The sequence below is a fragment of the Sarcophilus harrisii genome, chromosome 1 (assembly GCF_902635505.1).
Source record: "Sarcophilus harrisii chromosome 1, mSarHar1.11, whole genome shotgun sequence".
NCBI classification, from domain to species: Eukaryota; Metazoa; Chordata; class Mammalia; order Dasyuromorphia; family Dasyuridae; genus Sarcophilus; species Sarcophilus harrisii.
This window is the reverse complement of record NC_045426.1, coordinates 350,578,689-350,596,904: the sequence shown is the minus strand read 5'-3', so window position 1 is coordinate 350,596,904 and position 18,216 is coordinate 350,578,689. Positions and strand designations below refer to the sequence as shown.

Sequence of the window (18,216 nt, the reverse complement as noted above, 5' to 3'; positions counted from 1 at the left end):
GAGATGTAAACTCGTATGCTGTAACTAAATGCCTTTCCATAAAATAGCCTATTCATGTATTGTCTAGAAGCCATATGTGTATGAAAAGGATGGTGTATACAATGAAACTAATATTAGCAGCTGTATTATCAGAACACAGTTCTATTTTTCTAGTCAGTATTCTATTATTCATCCATACAGACACACAGGGCCACACCTGAGAAGTGGAAAGATGTGTATGTTTTGTGTTTAGTACTGAGAATAGACTATCAGAATGATTCAAAAAACGTGGTTGGGATTTATCAAGCAAATGGACTGTAATTCAATTCAACAAGCACTTATTAAGCACCCACTATGTGCCTATGTTTAACTGTATTAGGAATAAAGAATGAAAGGATGGAAATGAATGTAGTTCTTACCTACCTGTGAATTGTGACCCATGGGAAACACTGGCTGTATTTGCTACTGGATCATATCCCTCTCTGGCTTAAGGGGCAGGGGACCAATGGCATGGAAATTGGCAAGAAAGGTGGGACAGTGTTGGAGAATCAGAAAAGTCTCTCAGAGGTAGACAGCTCTAGTTACCAAACCCCGGCTAACAAAGCTTCTAGGTTTTTCTTCTCAGAAGGTATAACACTGGGGAATCTTGGAGGTTGGAGATGGGAATTAGGAGAACCCCAGGGGTAGGCAGGATGAGGACTGTTTTGTGAAGGGTCAAGAAGAGAGGTGAAGTGAACAGAAATGAAAGTGAAGGGTCTGAGTACCCAATCTAACCCAAACTCGAGGAGAGTGGGGGGAAGAAATAATGAGAAGAGGATTAGGGCGGGGTACAGGAGGGGTGACAGGCGGGTATGCGTCGTGGGTAATGAATCGCATACAAAGTCTCATTACTGAAAGACTGGGAATCCGGATGATGTTCCGAGATCATAGCGGTAGCCCCCGCCTACTCTACAGACAGACGTCAGTCTGCTGAAGTTGGTAGTATAATAGCATCCCCTCCCATTTCACGCCCCCCCTCCCCGATTTCCATATAAATTCGGGTTACTAGCAGCGAGAGCAACTAGCGTCAGAGGCGGTGGTAGCAGCTCCTCCTCCTCTAGTCATCCTCCTCTTCTCCTACCCCAGCCTCTGGAGGTAACGGAGTTCAGAATTCGAACTTGGCACCCGGACTCACCGCATCGAACAGATTCCAGATCTCCCCATTCCCGGGGCCCAGGCAGCGGCGCTACCATGCGAGGCTGCGAGATCTCCCTGGTCCTTTTGGTCCTAGTCCTCTGCGAGGCGCCCTGGGGGACCGCGGCTCCCTTGCAATCAGTTAGCGTGGAGAATCTGATGGCCAAGTTATACCCGAGGGGGAACCACTGGGCCGTAGGTAAGTGTCCCAGCGCTGCACCAGCTCTCTTTTCCTCCGCGGGGACTTCCACACCAGGGGCTGTTTTACTTTGCTTGCCCGGTGAGTCTTCTCTCTCCCCCTTACTCCGCGTTCACAGTTGGACCAAGGCTGGGCGCTTGTCCAGCCGTACATGTGCTAGCCCTTCCATTTAGACACATACCCCATTCATCCCAAGCCCCAGTAGCATCCCTTCTTGCCTATCCCTCCAAACCTTTCTGGGATATCAACTGGTTCCTAGCCATTCGCACACGTGTCTACTCAGGTACCATCTTCCGCAAAAACTCGCTAGGATCTGCTCATCACTGCCAGTCACTCAGGACTGGCAACCTCTGAGCCTCTATCCTCACCTACGCCGTCAGAGTTGGTAAACCAAGTAAAGTCCCCCTGGAGTCTCCCTCAAAATGGCTTTCCGCTTATAGATCCACTTTTAGATTTTTGTGTGTGCACTCCATCCCCTCCCTTCCCCTCCCTCCCTCCAGTACAACTTTAGAGTTTGGCTCGGTCGGTCGGGGGTCGGTCTGCCAGCTCCCAGCCCCACTGTAGGTGGCGGCTCAGACTTTGCACCGGGCTCCTATAGAGAGAAGCGGCTCTTTAGCCGTGCGCCAAATCTTTGTGGGGTAAGCAAGAACCGGTACAAAGAGTTCTGGAGCTCCGGCAGAGGGATTTGTTATCTGTGGTTCCGTTTCTGAGTTTGGTTCTTTGTTAGTTGCTGCTGTTCCGCGACGTTTCCCGTTTTCCTTCCTTTCCCCCCCAGTTTACAAAGAGTTCCTTTTTCAGGAAGATATGGCTCATCTTTTCCATGCCAACAAGAAGACGTCTAGCAGCGGGATCTGGGAATGGGGAGGGGGCTCTGCTTCTTTTGCCTTAGGAGAACTCCTGACTGGCCTTCGCTCTTTTTTCTTCTTTCCTAGCCTTTTCCCTTCCTCTTTTCATGTGAGGTTTTCTTTCCCTTGCTCCTTTACTGCCATTATCCCGCAGACAGTTGCGGGGAACTGGGGTTCTTGTCTCCCTCCGCGTCTGGGAATCGGAGGAGGAGGGGACCTGCGGGATCCGCGACAGAAGAAAGCGAGGCTTTAGAGGCTTTGTCTACTAAGTTCGCTCATTTTCCACCCCAACCTGATACCAAACAACATCTTTCCCTCAATGTTGCCTTTGCTCTGTCTCCTGACTCCCCTGGAAGGAAGCAGCTTCTTTAGAGGTATCACTGTCCGCTGTCTTCAGCCAGGAAATCTCCCTTGCCTATAGACCTGACCGCTACCAACTTAGTAGACAGGCGGGAAAGGAGTGGGAGAGCAGATGCTTCTGTTCAAATGTCACAGAGCTGAAGGCATCTGTGTTTCTTCCTATTTTGAAACAGTTACTGAGAAGATGGGAAGCTGTTGTTTTATTGGACAGTTCCCAGTGAATTCCAGGAGAAACAAAGCGAACACATTGCCCAGCTGTAGGTGCTTCAACAACATCATCCCCTGCTTCCAAGCCAGACCTACCTCTAGTTAGTAATTGGACCATAACATCTTAGGTGTCATGTTACCTGTTAACATCCTTACCCCCAAGGGACCTGAGAGGTGATAGGTTTGGGAATGATCAGCCAACAAACATTAATTGTCTACTGTATGCCAGGCACTGTGCTAAGGTTTATTAACAAAGAAAAGTCCCTGCTCTTGAGAAACTCACAATCTAATGGAGAAGACAATATGCAATAATTTATGTTATATACAGCTTAAAGTGGAAATAATCAACAGAAGGAAAGCACTAGAATTAAAGAAGGTCAAGAAAGACCTTCTATAAAAGATGAGGTTTTAGTTGAGACTTTTAAGGAAGCCAACTGACAGCGATGAGGAAGAAGAGATTACCATGCATGGGCTACAGCCAGTGCAAATGCCCAGTGGGGAGATGGAGTGTTTTGTTTGAAGCACAGATGTAAGGTATAGGAAACCCAGAAAGAAGGTGGGAAGTTAAGCAAGTTTTATGGAGCTTTGAACTGGAGGATTTTATATTTGATCCCTGGAGATTACAGAAAGAGAACTGATGGAGTTTATTGAGTAGTAACAAGACATGGTCAGACCTGCATTTTAGGAAGGTCTCTTTGGCAGCTGAGTTGAGGATGGACTCGTGTGGGGAGAGATTTGTAACAGAGAGACCCATCAGGGGACTCTCCTAATAGTTCAGGTATGAGGACCTATACCAAGTGAATGCAGTGTCAAAGGAAAATGGAAGCTGTAGGAGAGAAAGATTGGAGACAATAGGTAAGGAAGAGAGTTCTTGAAAAAGTTAGTCAATAGCAAGTCGTTGTGTAATGCTTGTATTTTTTGGAGAATATAGTTGTTTGAATTTGTTTGAATAGATGTTGACCTTTTGCTATAAAATTCCATCTCCACAAGTCTATGGTGATCTTGAGATTCAGCAGCAAAAACATTTTCTGGTAAACCTGTAATTTTATCAGTCCAGAGAACTCCTGGGAAAAATCAAAAAGTTTTAAAGTTGCTTGGGAATACTGAATGGTTAAGCACCCAGGCCACAGTAGATTAGTGTGTCAGAGGACGGACTGAATCCATGTCTTAGGAAGACTCTAAAGTTGGCCCTTTACATCACATTGCCTCTGGATAATAGTGATGGGTCACAGTTGAGCAGCCCTTTACAACTGTAGGAAACATTTTCCTCACAACATTTCTGTAAAGTAGGTAATCTATGAATTCAGGTTCTGACTCTAAAACCACTGGATTTTCTACTACATCATATAACTAATTATTATAGCTGCTTCTTCAATGGATTGTACTGCAGAGCAAATGAGGATAAAGTGCTTTGTAAATCTTAAAATACTATGTAAATACCAGCTACTGCTTTTATAATATATATTTCTATTATATGGGAAAGAAGTATTATAAGCATTCAGGACACTTCACCCATTCTGCTCCATTCAGAAACCAGGAAGTGTTTGTTTAGCCCATAGAAGGGGAAATTTATATAGAGGGAAATAATAGGGAAAAAAAAGGAGTTAGAAGTTTCTTCTAATTATTTTTTAGTCCTCAGGTAGAAGAAAGCACAAGAGTCAACATGATATAGTGGAATGAGGCAGCAGAGTAATATGATGGCTAGACTGTAGGACTTGGAGTCAGGAAGACTTGAATTCAAATCTCATCTCAAATACTATATGACTCAGAACCTTTTATTTTATAGAGGAGTAAACTGAGGCCAAAAGGTAAAGTGGCAGCCCAAAGTCACACAAGTAATAAGAAGTACAGGTGTCTTTATCCCAAATCTTCTGGTTCCAAGTGCAATACATTTTTCAGTGATGATAATTATAATAATAATAATTGTGTGATTCTGGACAAGCCTCTTAACTTCTCAGCCTCAGTTTTCCTATATGTAAAAAAGAAATAATAATTGTAACTGCCTCACAAGGTTATTGTGAGGACTACATGAAATAACATATGCCATTTAGTCAGTTATCTTTTATTAAGCACCTACTATGTGCCAAGCACTGTGCTATGTTCTGGGATTACACAGAAAAGTAAAAAGGCAAAGCAGTCCCTGCTCCCAAAGAGCTCACAATACAATGGGGGACACAACATGCAAACTATTATGTATAAATAAGGTATGTAGAGGATATATTGGAAGGGTATGGAGAAGGTCCAGTGAGAACCTTGCATCAGGAGATGGAAATGTTATATGGAGGAACAACAGGGCCATTGTCACTGTATCCCAGAACATGGATAGAATCACCTCCAAAAGAGACTGATGATTATATACAGTGCCTCCTTTCCATAGAAAAGAGACAGGTATTATAATAACAGTAGGTGATATTTACATAGAATTTTAAAGTATACAGAGTACTTTACAAACAGAGTACTTGGGGAGGAGCAGGGAGAAGTAGCAAAGCATTAGAAGACTGAAAAGGTAGGAATACCCTGTGTTATAGAGAGCTTTAAAAGCCAAACAGTAAATTTTGTATTTGATTCTGGAAGCAAGATGGAATTCTAGCACTTTTCAAACCTTAAAGTGCTATATGTATAAATGCCTGTTATTATTGTTATTGTTGTTACTGTTATCATTATTATTGGGAAAATGCATTGGAGTTGGAATTAGAAGACCTAGAATCTAAGTTACTGGTGCTACTTACCAGCTTTGTGACTCTAGACTGTCACTTTCCCTTTTTAAGTCTGTTTCCTCATCTGTAAAATAAGAGGTTCTGACCAGGTGAACCAACTCTAAAACTCTATCCATTAGATTTGTTCTATGTAGCCCTAAGAAGGCAAAAGTAAGACCAATCGGTAGAAAGAACTAAAGTCAGATTTGATCAAGTAAATGGAAAAACTTATCATTTAAAAATGCCAAACAAAAGGCAGTAGTCTGCCTCCAAGTGTAGTGTGTCCTCTGTCACTAAAGAGGGGTTAAGTAGATGTAAGCCTGATACCTCAAGAATGATGTTCTAAGGTTTCACATGATTCTAAGATTAGTTACTGAGAATGAAATTAATTCACAACCAAGGGAATGCCATCCTTTTAATCGATTTACTTCTGTGTCAGACCTACAGTCCAAAGTTTATTTGGGCTTGCAAAGAGTCATTTGTTAGCGTCTTTTAAGACTTAAATTCCTTTAAATCCATCCCCAGAGTCTCTAAAATAATACCAAAAAAGCTTTCTTGGGCTTTCTCATGGAGGAACTCTTGAAAATGTAGCTCTCAAAGGCTTCATTGAAGGCTATCACATTTGGTGCTGAAGGCTTCTCTGTTTTTCCTTTCCTGACATATGTAAACAAAAAAGATTGAGAGCAAAAATTAGGGGAGGAGAAACATTTTCTAATCCTGTAGGGGTTGGAAAAAGCACAGTTTGTATAGACTAGGCCTATGCTGAATTATTTGAAGATACTGATGAGGAAGAAAAATGGTGGTAGAATTTTAAATTTAGGCCCCCAGATAAAACAAGCAAATGCCACATCCTCTTTCATCTCTGAAGACTCATAATTTAGTTTTAATTACATCAAACTGTAGTTATATATTGGTGTCCAGGAGGAAGTTGTCAGCGTATATTTGCAGATTTATAAGTGAATTACTCCTTCAATCTGAAAGAAACATGATAGCGCAATCTAAACTGTTAATGGAGAACAAGTTTCCAAAATGACAACTTAATACAGCCTCATTTGGCTTGATATTTATAGGAATGTTTTGCTTTTGAATTGAAAATGTACATCTGAGTTTGAAACTGGAAAAATACAGCAGAGATTCCTTCTGACGCTCCTTGTCAATAGACTACCACAGGACAGAGAAACCTTGGAGCCAGTCCAAAAAGTCTTATTTCCAAAGAATCCAAAGGGTTTTGTTATGGTGCTGTTTTTTTTTTTTTATCAATAACAGTCTCATAGCATAGACTTTACAAGGTCAGACTTGTCCTTAGTCTTGGGACTGGATAGTAGTTATTACCAACCTGTTGATTGTAGGAATGTTCATTCTCTAATAGTTCCTCCAAATTGCACAGGCAAGGATTGCAAAAAAAAAAAATCTATTAAGTGCTTACTATCTACAAGGAACTTGGAATACAAATAGAGAAGCAAAGATAGCCCCTGCTTTCAAAGAGCTTAAGTTCTAATAGGAAGTTTCAGCTGCCATTCCAATGGAAAGGGTCCCACAATCTTTTGAATACATTGGCAAAACACATAGGAATGCATCATCTTAATGCTATTTCCACTGACAAAACTATATTCTTTTATGATGTTGTCAAGGACTTTTGTGAATGATACCTCCTTCACCCCCAGTAGCTGTGGCTGATAGGGCAGCATCTATAGAGATGGATAACAGGTTACATCACCCTAACAGTTGCTTTTGCAAATGATGGCTGTTGGACAGGGCTGGTGATTTAGGGAGAGGAAAGGCACTACTATTAATAGGGTTCTGAGTTGTCTCTACCTTAATTGGAAAGGAAGTGATGGTCAAGATGGTAGCAGTAATTGGATTAGCTTTGCAATTCCATCTCTTGTCTCTTCTACAGGGTAAGTGCTGCTATATTCAACTAAGCTGGTTTGCTTACCCTGTGGGCAGGTAATTGGTAAACATGGTAGGTCCCTTCTTCAGTGAGATTGCCCCTTCTAATGATGGCAAGAGTGGCTGATTCAGAATCAGAGCCAGTGGTCTATTATGTAGCACTGCTATTCCTAGCCTCACCAACTGGCTTATGCTAATATCATTCCATGATACAAAGTGAAGATGGTAAATGAAAGCTTTGTTGGAAATAAAGTTTCTTTTCTAATGTTGAATACTTCATATGTATAAAGTGGAATCATCTAAGAAATGGCTTTTGGTGAGAAATGAAGCATATGTTATTGATACTTTAGAAACAATTGAATTTTTTGACACTAATGAAACCCAAAGGCACACACAAAAAAAGAAACTATAGTGGATTCTATTCAAATTCTTGAATTTTTATAATGTAAACATTAGGAATGTTTATAATATAAACAAAGCTGGGAAAAGTCCAAAAGGGATCCAAATATTTGTGCACACTCATAAGGAACTAATATGACATGAATTTTCATATAGAGTGCTTTGTAAACTATCAGACTTATGGATAGACAAAGAATTTATAAATAAACAAGAGAGAGAGCACTGCAAGATGTAAAATATATAATTTTTATTACATTAAATTAAAAAGGTTTTGTCCAAATAAAACCTACTATGAAGCCACGATTAGAAGGAAAACAGAAAATTGTAGGAAGAGTGAATTTTAAAGATAGTTTCTTAGATAAAGGCTGTGAATCTCAAATATATAGAGAACTTTACCAAATTTGTAAGGATATGAGTCATCCTCCAATTGATAAATAGTCAAAAATATGAACAGGCAGTTTTTGTTTGTATAAATCAAAGCTGTATGTAGACATAAAACAAAATGTTCCAAATCATTATTGATTAAAGAAATTTAAATTAAAACAACTTTGAGGTATACCTATCAGATTGGCTAAAATGATAGAAAGGGAAAATGATAAATATTGAAGAAGATATGAAAAAACTGGTACTGTGAATTGATCCATCCATTTTGGAGAGAAATCTTGGGACCATGCCCAAAGAGTTGTAACACTTTAAATATATGTCTTTTGACCCAGAAATATCACTAATTAGTTCTGCTTCTTAAGGTGATTAAGGAAAGAAAGGAAAAGAACCTATATGTTCTAAAAAAATGTATAGTGATGGCAAAATTTGTTCGGGCAAATAACTAGAAATTAAGAGGATGCCCATCATTTGGGGAATTATTAAACAAGTTGTAGTATGTAAACATGTGTAGTATGTATTCCTATACATAGGAATACACTATGTTATAAGAAATGGTGAATAGCAAGCCATTATCCAATTGAAAAATGGTCAAAGGATATGAACAGATAATTTTCAGATGGAAGAAATTGAAACCATTTCTATTCATATGGAAAGGTGCTCCAAATCACTATTGATCAGACAAATGCAAATTAAGACAACTCTGAGATCCTACTACACATCTCTCATTCTAAGATGACAGGAAAAGATAATGACAAATGTTTGAGGGGGTGTGGGAAAACTGGGACACTGATATATTATTGTTCAGTCATGTCCAAAGCAAATAAAGTTAAGTGACCTGATTTAATTTATAGTTTGTTTAGTTATGCTAGAAATCTATATGCCAGAAACTACTTAGTGAAGGACTAAACCTTACCTTAGTGCAGCTTAATATTCCACAGACTCAATCATAATATGACAAATTGTGCCTAACATATAGATACAATGTTCAGATGTCATCCTCCCCATTGTACTGCAGCAAGTTGGTAACAGTCATTATCCTTTCTCAAACACTGCAATTTCTGACATTTTTTAGAAAAAGAAACTTAGTGGAATTTCATTTGATGATCCTTTGGAAATGGTGGAAATTCCCTTGCAAAAGAAGTCACTGCTTTTTAGCCAGGAGGGGGTGGATCAGTAGGATAGAAGCCTTTTTCTAGTTATAGTGGAGAATGACTTCACAAACACTCACTACTGGTAGTGTTGTCTCCTTCTTTAAATGAGGCTGACCGTGAAGCCATTCAAAACCGAAATCACAAAGAGCTCTTCACTTGTGAGTCCTAAATGAAAAGCATATTACATTTCTAAATATTACTAGCCTGGCTGTGCTGCAGAACCCATCCCTCTATATCTAGAGCTTCAGCAAGCCCATTTAAGAAAGGAAATGACTTAATGAAAACATATTTAGGAGTTCAATCTATCAACAATCTGAACCTTGAAAATAAGACTGAACATGGTATAATTATTTTGACCGAGCTTGTTCTTGAAGAAAAGATGACAAAATGTACTCTCTTCCTTTTTTGCACATGTGGAGAACAGAGGGAACAGTAGAGGAACTAACTAGGGGTATAGAACTTAGCATACACTGTCAGGCCCAGTTGATGTTTTGGGTATTATGATGGTTAGTTTTTATGAATGTTTTTTTCATTTTTTTTCAAGCATTTATTAGGCACTATGCTAAACTCTCCACAAAAATTTTTTCATTTGATTTTTACATTATTCCTGGCAGGTAACTGCCATTTTATCCTACATGGCATTTATCAGTATTTTACAGTTGAAGAAACTGAAGCAGACAGGGATTAAATGATTTACTCAAGATCACACAGCTAGTAAGTATTTGAAGTTGGATTTGAACTCTGGTCTTCCTGAAACCAGCTCTACTGTTCTATCCAACTGTCTTCCAGTTGACTCTTTTTGTTGTTGTTGTTTTTTGTTACAAGGGTGGCTTGAGACATGAATTTATACAGGAATGAAAGCATCAGAGGGAAAAAAAATGCCAATAAGAATGTTAAAAATTGAACAATCTGAATCTCAAATTCAATAACCTTGTCTGAGACAGTATGAGCTGCAACAAATCTCACTCCTCATGCTTGGTAAATTTCCATCCATTCAGCGAATTTATCCACTTCATAGAAGCCTATCTCTCAATCAGACATATGCTGTTGGTTTGAAACTGGGTCTTAAATAGATTGTGTCAGGAGTAATCACTAATGCTTTGTGTGAGGGAAGCTTTGGCCAGTTTTTTCCTCCACTCATTATTACTTCCTTAAAAACTGTCAATTCTGGATGAAATTTTCCAAATTCAATTTCACCCAAAGTCTCAGTATACTTTAAAGGAAAAAAATTCCTATGACAATTTGGATTACAGAAAAGTAGAAACACAACGAAACACAACTTTTCTTTTTCATCTCAAAGAAAAGCTTTGAGTCTTATTATCAGCAGTAATTCAAAAAACAGCTAGGGAAAACATTCAGACAATGGCATTCTCAGTTGGGAATAGAACTTATTACACAGAGAATTGATCAGAGGATGCTATAGTTAGAAGGGATCTTGGAGATTATATAAAATCCAAACACTTTAGTTTTACCAAGAAGGAAACTAAGAACTTGAGAGGAAGAATGACTTGGCCAACAGATACAGATACAGAAAGGACCTCAGAGGTCATATGGTGTAATAGAAAAAAGATTGAGTTTGGAGTCAGAAGACCAGGTACTACTTTCTATGTGACCATGGACAAGCCACTTGCACAGGCTTCAAGTTCCTCATTTATAAGATAGGATAGTTACATTTGATGAGCTCTAAGGTCCCCATGATCTTTATGGCCATGATCAAGGTCCAAGATCATGATCAGAACTCAGGTGTCCTAATGTTCAATTTGATATTTTCCCCATAATGTCTCCCATATTTTGTCAGGGAGCCTTGGGAGGATGTCAATAAAGAAGCAACTCAGCATATTTAAAAATTGGCTTTATTTTCTGGTTAATAGAAAATAACTCTAAATAATCCAGTTACTTTTCTTTTTCATTTCCTTTAACACTTTGGTTAAGTAAGTGGTTTTCTAATTTTTTTTTCTTCTTAGGACATTTAATGGGAAAAAAGAGCACTGGAGACTTCCCATATGCTTATGAAGGAGGAAACAAGGTACCATTTTCACCCATGGTACCTGACATTTCCAAGCCGCTAAGTGAATACCTGCAGTGGGAAAAAGTGGAGAAGAATTTATTGCCCCTGTTAGAAGGAAAGGATGATAGAAGCAGTCAGCTACTTCGGCACAGCCTCCTGGGCTACCCTCAGTCCACTGGGGACTTAGACACTGATGGCAGCACTAAAGATGTAAGTAGAAAATGTAAAGGTAAAGTAGGTTTGAAAGGGGAGGTTGGACAGGAAGGAAGTGGAGAGGGGTTGAATTGTTTGCTTGATTTTTCAATTTGGTACTGCATAGTAATTTTAAGATTGAAGAATCATTGGGGGTTCACAGAATTTGGAGTTATTGTGCCCATTTCCTGTACTGTATTGCACTGGATTCAATTCTAAGAAGGGCTAGGTTCCCTTTACTCACAGTCTTCAGCTCCTTATTCCACTTCCTCAATCTGAGCACCCTGGGAATAAATTTGCTTAAGATTTCTCCAGAAAGGGAAGTTAAAAAGATACTCAGTATGAATCAATTATGGAACAGTTATTCCTACACACAAAATAAAAGCTAAACAAACATAAGACTCACTAAATGCATTAACAAAATGACTTAAAAACAGTTATTGAATTTGTAGCTACTCATAATCTTCTGGGAGGTTAATGCTTAAACCTCATCAGATACATAAAGCAATTAGAACTGCTGAGATATTTGATATTTCACCTTAGTCCTGCACTATTCAAACAACTCCTGGTACATGTCTTCTGGTTACAAATAGCCAGGCTGGGCCAATTCTCTAGTGGTCTCTCTTTCTAAGAGCTTTGGAATAAGTTGCCAGGGTTTTCTTCCTTTTAGCTCTGAATCAATGGATCCAGAATCTCTGGATTTACCAAATTCAAGTCTTCCTAGCCAAGATATGTTCATCTTGGGATAAATACTCATTCCCCAAGTTCTGGAAATAGAAAACAAAGTTTTTTTAAAAATCTAGAGGCCCAAGTACAAGGTCAACTCATTGAATCTCCATGTGTTAGATGCTGTGGTTGCCATGATCATGGCCTTAATTTCTCCTTCTGTAAAAGGAGTGGGTAGTACTAGATCACAGTTTTAATTTTGTGATCTGAGGGATTCAGTACATTTTTTTAAAACTACACCACCAGTTTAGCAATAAACGAATCAGCACAGATGAGATTTTTCACTGTCATCTGGAATAATCCACAATATTTTGATGTAATCATAGTTTCTAATGAGAACAAAAAATATTAAGCTCCTTATAGAAACCTCAGTCCAGACATTATCTTCTATTTTTCTGATTGGGGATAGATGTGAACTAACAATGGATATAACCCTTCCTGTAGATTTATCCCTTAAACTGAAAAAGAAACTTCTAAAGGATTTAGAACTAATCACAACATATCTTTATAAAGTAATGAGAATCATCGTGTAACAGTTCATCCACTTTCAAGTGATTCTTGCCTCCCATAAATGTCATGTTTGAGAAGGTATATTCTTATTCATTTCAAAAGTTCAACAGTGTCCCTCTGTGCTAAGTACTAGGAAAACAAACATGAAATAAAGAGCTTCTACTCATCATTTGTGGGCTGCTGCTCTTGCTCAAAGTATCATAGGAAATGCCCACTGAGAATTCCCTTGATAATCCAGTAGGGAAGATAAGAAAAATGCACAGACAAGCATGACGCAAATTAGAATATGTAACAGCATTACAGATTAAACTAGAGGAACACATTAGAAGCAAGAAAAATACTGACTTTATAATTGCAAATTGTTTTTTCTTTTTTCAGACAAAAAACAATATTCCCAGCTTGATCACACTCTCTTTGGAATAAGTTGCCAGGGTCTTCTTCCCTTCAGCTCTGAACCAACAGGATACAGAAACCTCTGGCCTTAGCAAACTTAAGTCCTCCAAGCCTACATAAATCATATTTAATCACTTATAGACTGGGATCTACATAGTTTTCCAGCCATTCCCTAAGGTCAAACTTGTCCTCAAAGGGCAAACATTTGCCAGCACCAAAACTATTCTAAATATGTCACTGGTTCTTAAACCGATTCTAAAAGAGAAATCCCAGAAGTGCATTCATCAGTGACACCATTAGCAGATTAACCACGTGATCCCCTCAGGGGATGACTTTGAAGGATACAAAGCTCATTTGGATATCAACTTTTCACAAAGCACATTCAAGAACTAGTCTATGGGATTATAAGCAAGCATCATTTTTATTTTCTACTAGAACAAGAATAATTTTTTTTTAAATTGGAAAGCTCATATCCTTTATTCTACTAGATGACAAATATTTGTTCCTGGTTATATAGGTGCCGAGTCTTTTTTTTTTTTTCTTGAAGAGAATTTCTCTATATTTTAACTCTTAGACAAAAAAAAAATTGTCATTTCCTTTAGATAATTTTCTGCCTATTATGACAATGTGCTTGTCAAAAATTGGCTCCATATAAAGTTCTTCTATTCACATAGAGGGCATACTTTGAACATAGTCCACAGGCCTCCCAGTAAGAGTTAACAGTGGATAGTAGAACAAATTGGGATCAAGAAGACTGGGTTCCTGCTTGACCCATATTGGTTGTATGATCCTGGGCAAGTCACACCTCCAGGCAGCTCTCTATTCAAATGGGTCATTATAGATAAGATACCCATCTCATTGGTTGAGAGAATGCCCACCATAATAGTTCTTTACAGCAAAGGAATCACAGATCTGATTTCCCAAAAAAATGTCTCTTGGTGATCCCAGATGATGGTATAAAGAGGCTATAAAGTCACTGAGCATTTCTAAAAGGTATAGTTTTCAGGGTGATCTACGCAGAAATATTCAAGAGATAAAGAACTTCAAATTAAAAATTATCTTCATTTTTACATCAAAGAAAATTGTTCTCTCTTGCATGGCAGGCATAAAGCAACATGTCCTAGTGCTGGCTGTCCCTGAGCTGCAGTGCATATTTGGAGCCTCTTCTTGGTTTTGATTACATACATATTTCCTCAGCTCTGGGAGTAAGAGTCACCCATTTTGTGCCCTGAGACTATAAAACAATGAGTATGTCATTGAGAACAAGGTTCAGGGGCCTTGGCAGGCCTCTGCCAAGTTAATATTGCAGTAATAGGCCCCAATCCTCTCGTTTTCCAGATGAAGAAACTGAGACCCAAGAAATAGCAAACCTGTGATTTGAATCTTCAAATATATGCTCCATCCAGGATTTTTGGAACAGCTTTCCAGAAATCTCAGGAATGTGTAGCTGAGTCCAACTTTATTCTAGGGCTTCATTTGTAATCTGAGATAATTTGAATTTTCCTTTGCATGTAGGTATGTCTCCAGAGGAATACCTTAAACTTTTGTCTCTGGTGGCCATTGGAAGAAGAGGCTGGGCAGCTCTTTGGAAAAGAATAAAAAGAAAGGGAACTGAGCTTTGTAGATTCACATCTGCAACAGGCCCCTGTAGATTGACTCACTTATTTATTTATTATTTACTTTGATTTATTTCTTTCAGTTGTTTGAAACCAGAAAAGTTTTAATGACTAGAAAATTCAAAAGCAGCCAAGAATCATTCATATGCATTTTAAGTGGTCTGGTCATTCTTGTAAAAAAGCAGAATCAATTCTCCCAATTGAGAACATGCTCACTTTTTTTAAAAATAGAAATTTAATTTAAAATTTTTGTAATAATACTTTATTTCCCCCTCAGTACATGTAAAAGCAATTTTTAACATTCACTTTAAAAAAAATTTAGTTCCAAATTTTCTCTCTCTTTCCTTCACCTACCTTCTAAGAGTATACTCACTTGTAATAACCATGCACAAATCTATGAAAAGCTGTGACTTCCTCCCACTCAGGATCAGAGATTCAGAGCCAGAAGAGACTTTGGAGATTATCTCATTGAACCTCCTCATTTTATACATGAGAGAATCCAAAGGAAGGAGTTGAGAGACAGGTAGTAACCAGTCAAGCTGAGATTTGAACTCAGATTCTCTAACATCAAAGCCAACTCTCTCTTTTTCTCAACATCATACTCAACCAGAAACTTCTTTTCAAAAAGAATTCTGGCTCAGAGGCCTTTGGCTTTGACCACCCTCTCTCTATGTGGGGTTCATGAATAGTATGATTCTCTTTTTCTTCTCTTCTTTAATCCACTTAGGCCAGACATGAAATCAACAGCAGGACGTTCATTTTGTGACAGTGATGGATTTCTATTGATCCATCCATTCCCCCTCAAATTGTTCCTCTTTGTAACCAATGGCCCACATTTGCAAGATGGATGATACTGATATTGGAATAAGGCTGGCAGGGTTTAGTAGTACAAGTTATGGTGATGGAAGAGAGAGGAATTTAATTGGTCAATATGGGGACTGAACTCAGGACTTTGTCACCCTGAGCAAAACAGTCAAGCCACAGACTATATAATAACATCACCTGGGATATCAGTCCTTTATTTATTTGCTAGCAAGATATTAATTGCAAGTCAGGAAACCTGAGTATCTTAGGAAGATTAATGAGAGCATGGCTAGCAGGTGCTTTTTCATCTAAATGGATGAAGTATTCTTTAGGAGCAAAGTAGTATTTTCCCATCATAACTACCCATCCTTTCTTCAATATAGTTAATCTTAGCCAGCAACAGCTGAAACATAAAAACCCAAGTGAATTCTTGTTCCCAATTGTCTTAGCCACATTAGTCTGCAGTAATAAGTAAAAGAACACTTGCAGCCCTCTCACAGCTGAAACTATGGTATGGTGAAATATGGTATGGTAGGGTATGGTGAAAAGAATGTGTTGGCCCTAGATCAGGAGCCCCAGCTTTGTCTGAACATGACCCTGAATCAATCAGTTTATCTTTATTATCCTCAGTTTTTTCATATATGAATTGAGGGAGTTGGCAGGTAAATAGTGGATTTGGATTTGGATTCAGAATAGAATATAATAGTTCAAATCCTGTCTCAGCCACTTACTAGCTTTGTGACAATGGGCAAATCATTTAATATCCCTTAGTCTCTCTTTTCTCATTTGTAAAATGAGAATAATAATAGTACTCCCAGGGTTGCTATGAGAGAGATTATACAAGTAAAGTTCTTTGTCAGCCTTATTCTATAAATGATAGCTGGTCACTATTATTGTTATTGTTGTCAACATTAATGAATGATCTCCAAGAACCATATTATTGGAAGAGAATCTATAAATGATTTGTTCTAGCCTCCTCATTTTATAGACAAGGAAACTGAGGTCCACAGAGGTCAAGGTTTCTCTTAAGAGCACACAAGCAGCTGTCAAGTTTAGATCTTGGGTCCTTCTGATTTCAGAGCCAGTGGTCTGTGGACCACAAGGTACAACTTTGTTCCTTAGTGAAACTGAATCAAGTGGAAACAGATACCATTTCCCCTCTGGTGCAAACCTTGTCCCCCAGGTGTGCTAAAAATGACCTTACTTCTGAAGTCAGAAGACCTAGATTCAAATTCTACCCATGCTGCTCTGTGCTGAGAGCTCACACACTGTACGTGTGTGACTTTAGGCAAGTCATTTATCCATAGTGGGCCTGGGTTTCCTTTTATGTAACATAGGGAAGGGAATTTGAACAAGATGATCTCTGAAGTCTCTTTGATTGGAGATCATACAATTGAACTCACTCTTTTTATGCATGAGGAATCTGAAGCCTTGGGAGAGGAATCATTTGCACAAGATCACAAAAGTGGAAAGTAGCAGAGGCAAGATTTGAATCTAGGACTTCTGGCTTCAAGTCAAAAATTCTTTCCATTGTACCACAATTCCTTTTACCTATGAACTTATGAAGAAAAAAGATTTTGTCCTTCATTGAAGACACTGATGTTGACTTGGTTACATTTAGGAGTAATTAAAAATTCTCTTTGTAGCTGTGAAGATGCCAGGGTTTAAATCCTATATTCATTAGGGTTCTTGACACTTTTGCCAACTATGGAGATGTATATATGTATGTGTGGTTTGTTTTCTGAGAGGCTATTAGGAACGAGTGAGTTGCCCAAGTTTACACAGCTAATAAATGTTTGAAGTAATTCTTCCTTACTCTAGAGCATTGACAATTGACAATAACGACAGTGTGTCATTAAACATTGCTTTCATGCTGTCTTTCTTTCTTTTCCTTCTTTTCTTTTCTCTCCTTCAAGGTGGTGGAATCCTTACTTCAGGTTCTTGACATGAAGGAAAACATCCTGAGCTGAACTGGAGATGGTCTCTTTCAAAGGAACAATATTCTTATGTGACTATGGTCTATGAGCACTGATTGTATCAGATGACAATGTTGTTTGCTTTGCGTAAAAAAGATTTCTTTAGAGCAAATTATGTCACTATTCTTGTATCTTTCCACCTTGGCTAAATCCATGAATTTTTTAAGCATCATTTTGTTTGAACTGCTTTGCTGTCAATAATTGTCGAGGAAGTATCTGCTGATCTTTACATTTTCCCAATCCATTTAGTCTATTTGCTCTTTCTTTTTGAGACTCCTGATATGTCAACATTCAATAAAGATTAAAATTCTTTTGAAAAGGCAACTTAATGCTATTGCTTTAGTTAAGAAATGGTTGGTTATCAGTTTCATGCTAATCCTCAATATTTTCAGTTTATATAGCCTGGAGAAAGCCAGTTACCTAGCATTTAAAAAGAAGTCTGTGTTACAGTTACTACTCAGCTTCATTTCCTCTTCTGCTTCAGACTAACCCAACCTACTTAATAGGGACACACTAAAGTTGGATAGGCTGACTATTAGTTGCTAAATATTAATTCACAATTTACTTTCTAGATTCTATACGATTGCTACAATCAAATATCTGAAAATTTGTCTTATAGAGGAGGAAGCCAATTTGTTCTCTTGGGCTTCAGACAGTAAAATCTGAAGTAATGACCATAACTTGAAAAGGGATGAATTTTATCTTCAT

General features: G+C 38.4%; 1 protein-coding gene across 1 annotated transcript; it reads left to right on the top strand.

Annotated features, from left to right (window-relative positions):
- Positions 1–1,012: 1,012 nt before the first annotated feature.
- On the top strand, positions 1,013–17,832 carry GRP (gastrin releasing peptide). Its single transcript, XM_003759966.2, has 3 exons — positions 1,013–1,351; positions 11,248–11,501; positions 17,449–17,832. The coding sequence occupies exons 1-3, from the start codon at positions 1,210–1,212 to the stop codon at positions 17,500–17,502; spliced, it is 450 nt and encodes a 149-aa protein (XP_003760014.1). The 5' UTR covers positions 1,013–1,209; the 3' UTR covers positions 17,503–17,832.
- The last annotated feature ends 384 nt before the right edge of the window (positions 17,833–18,216 follow it).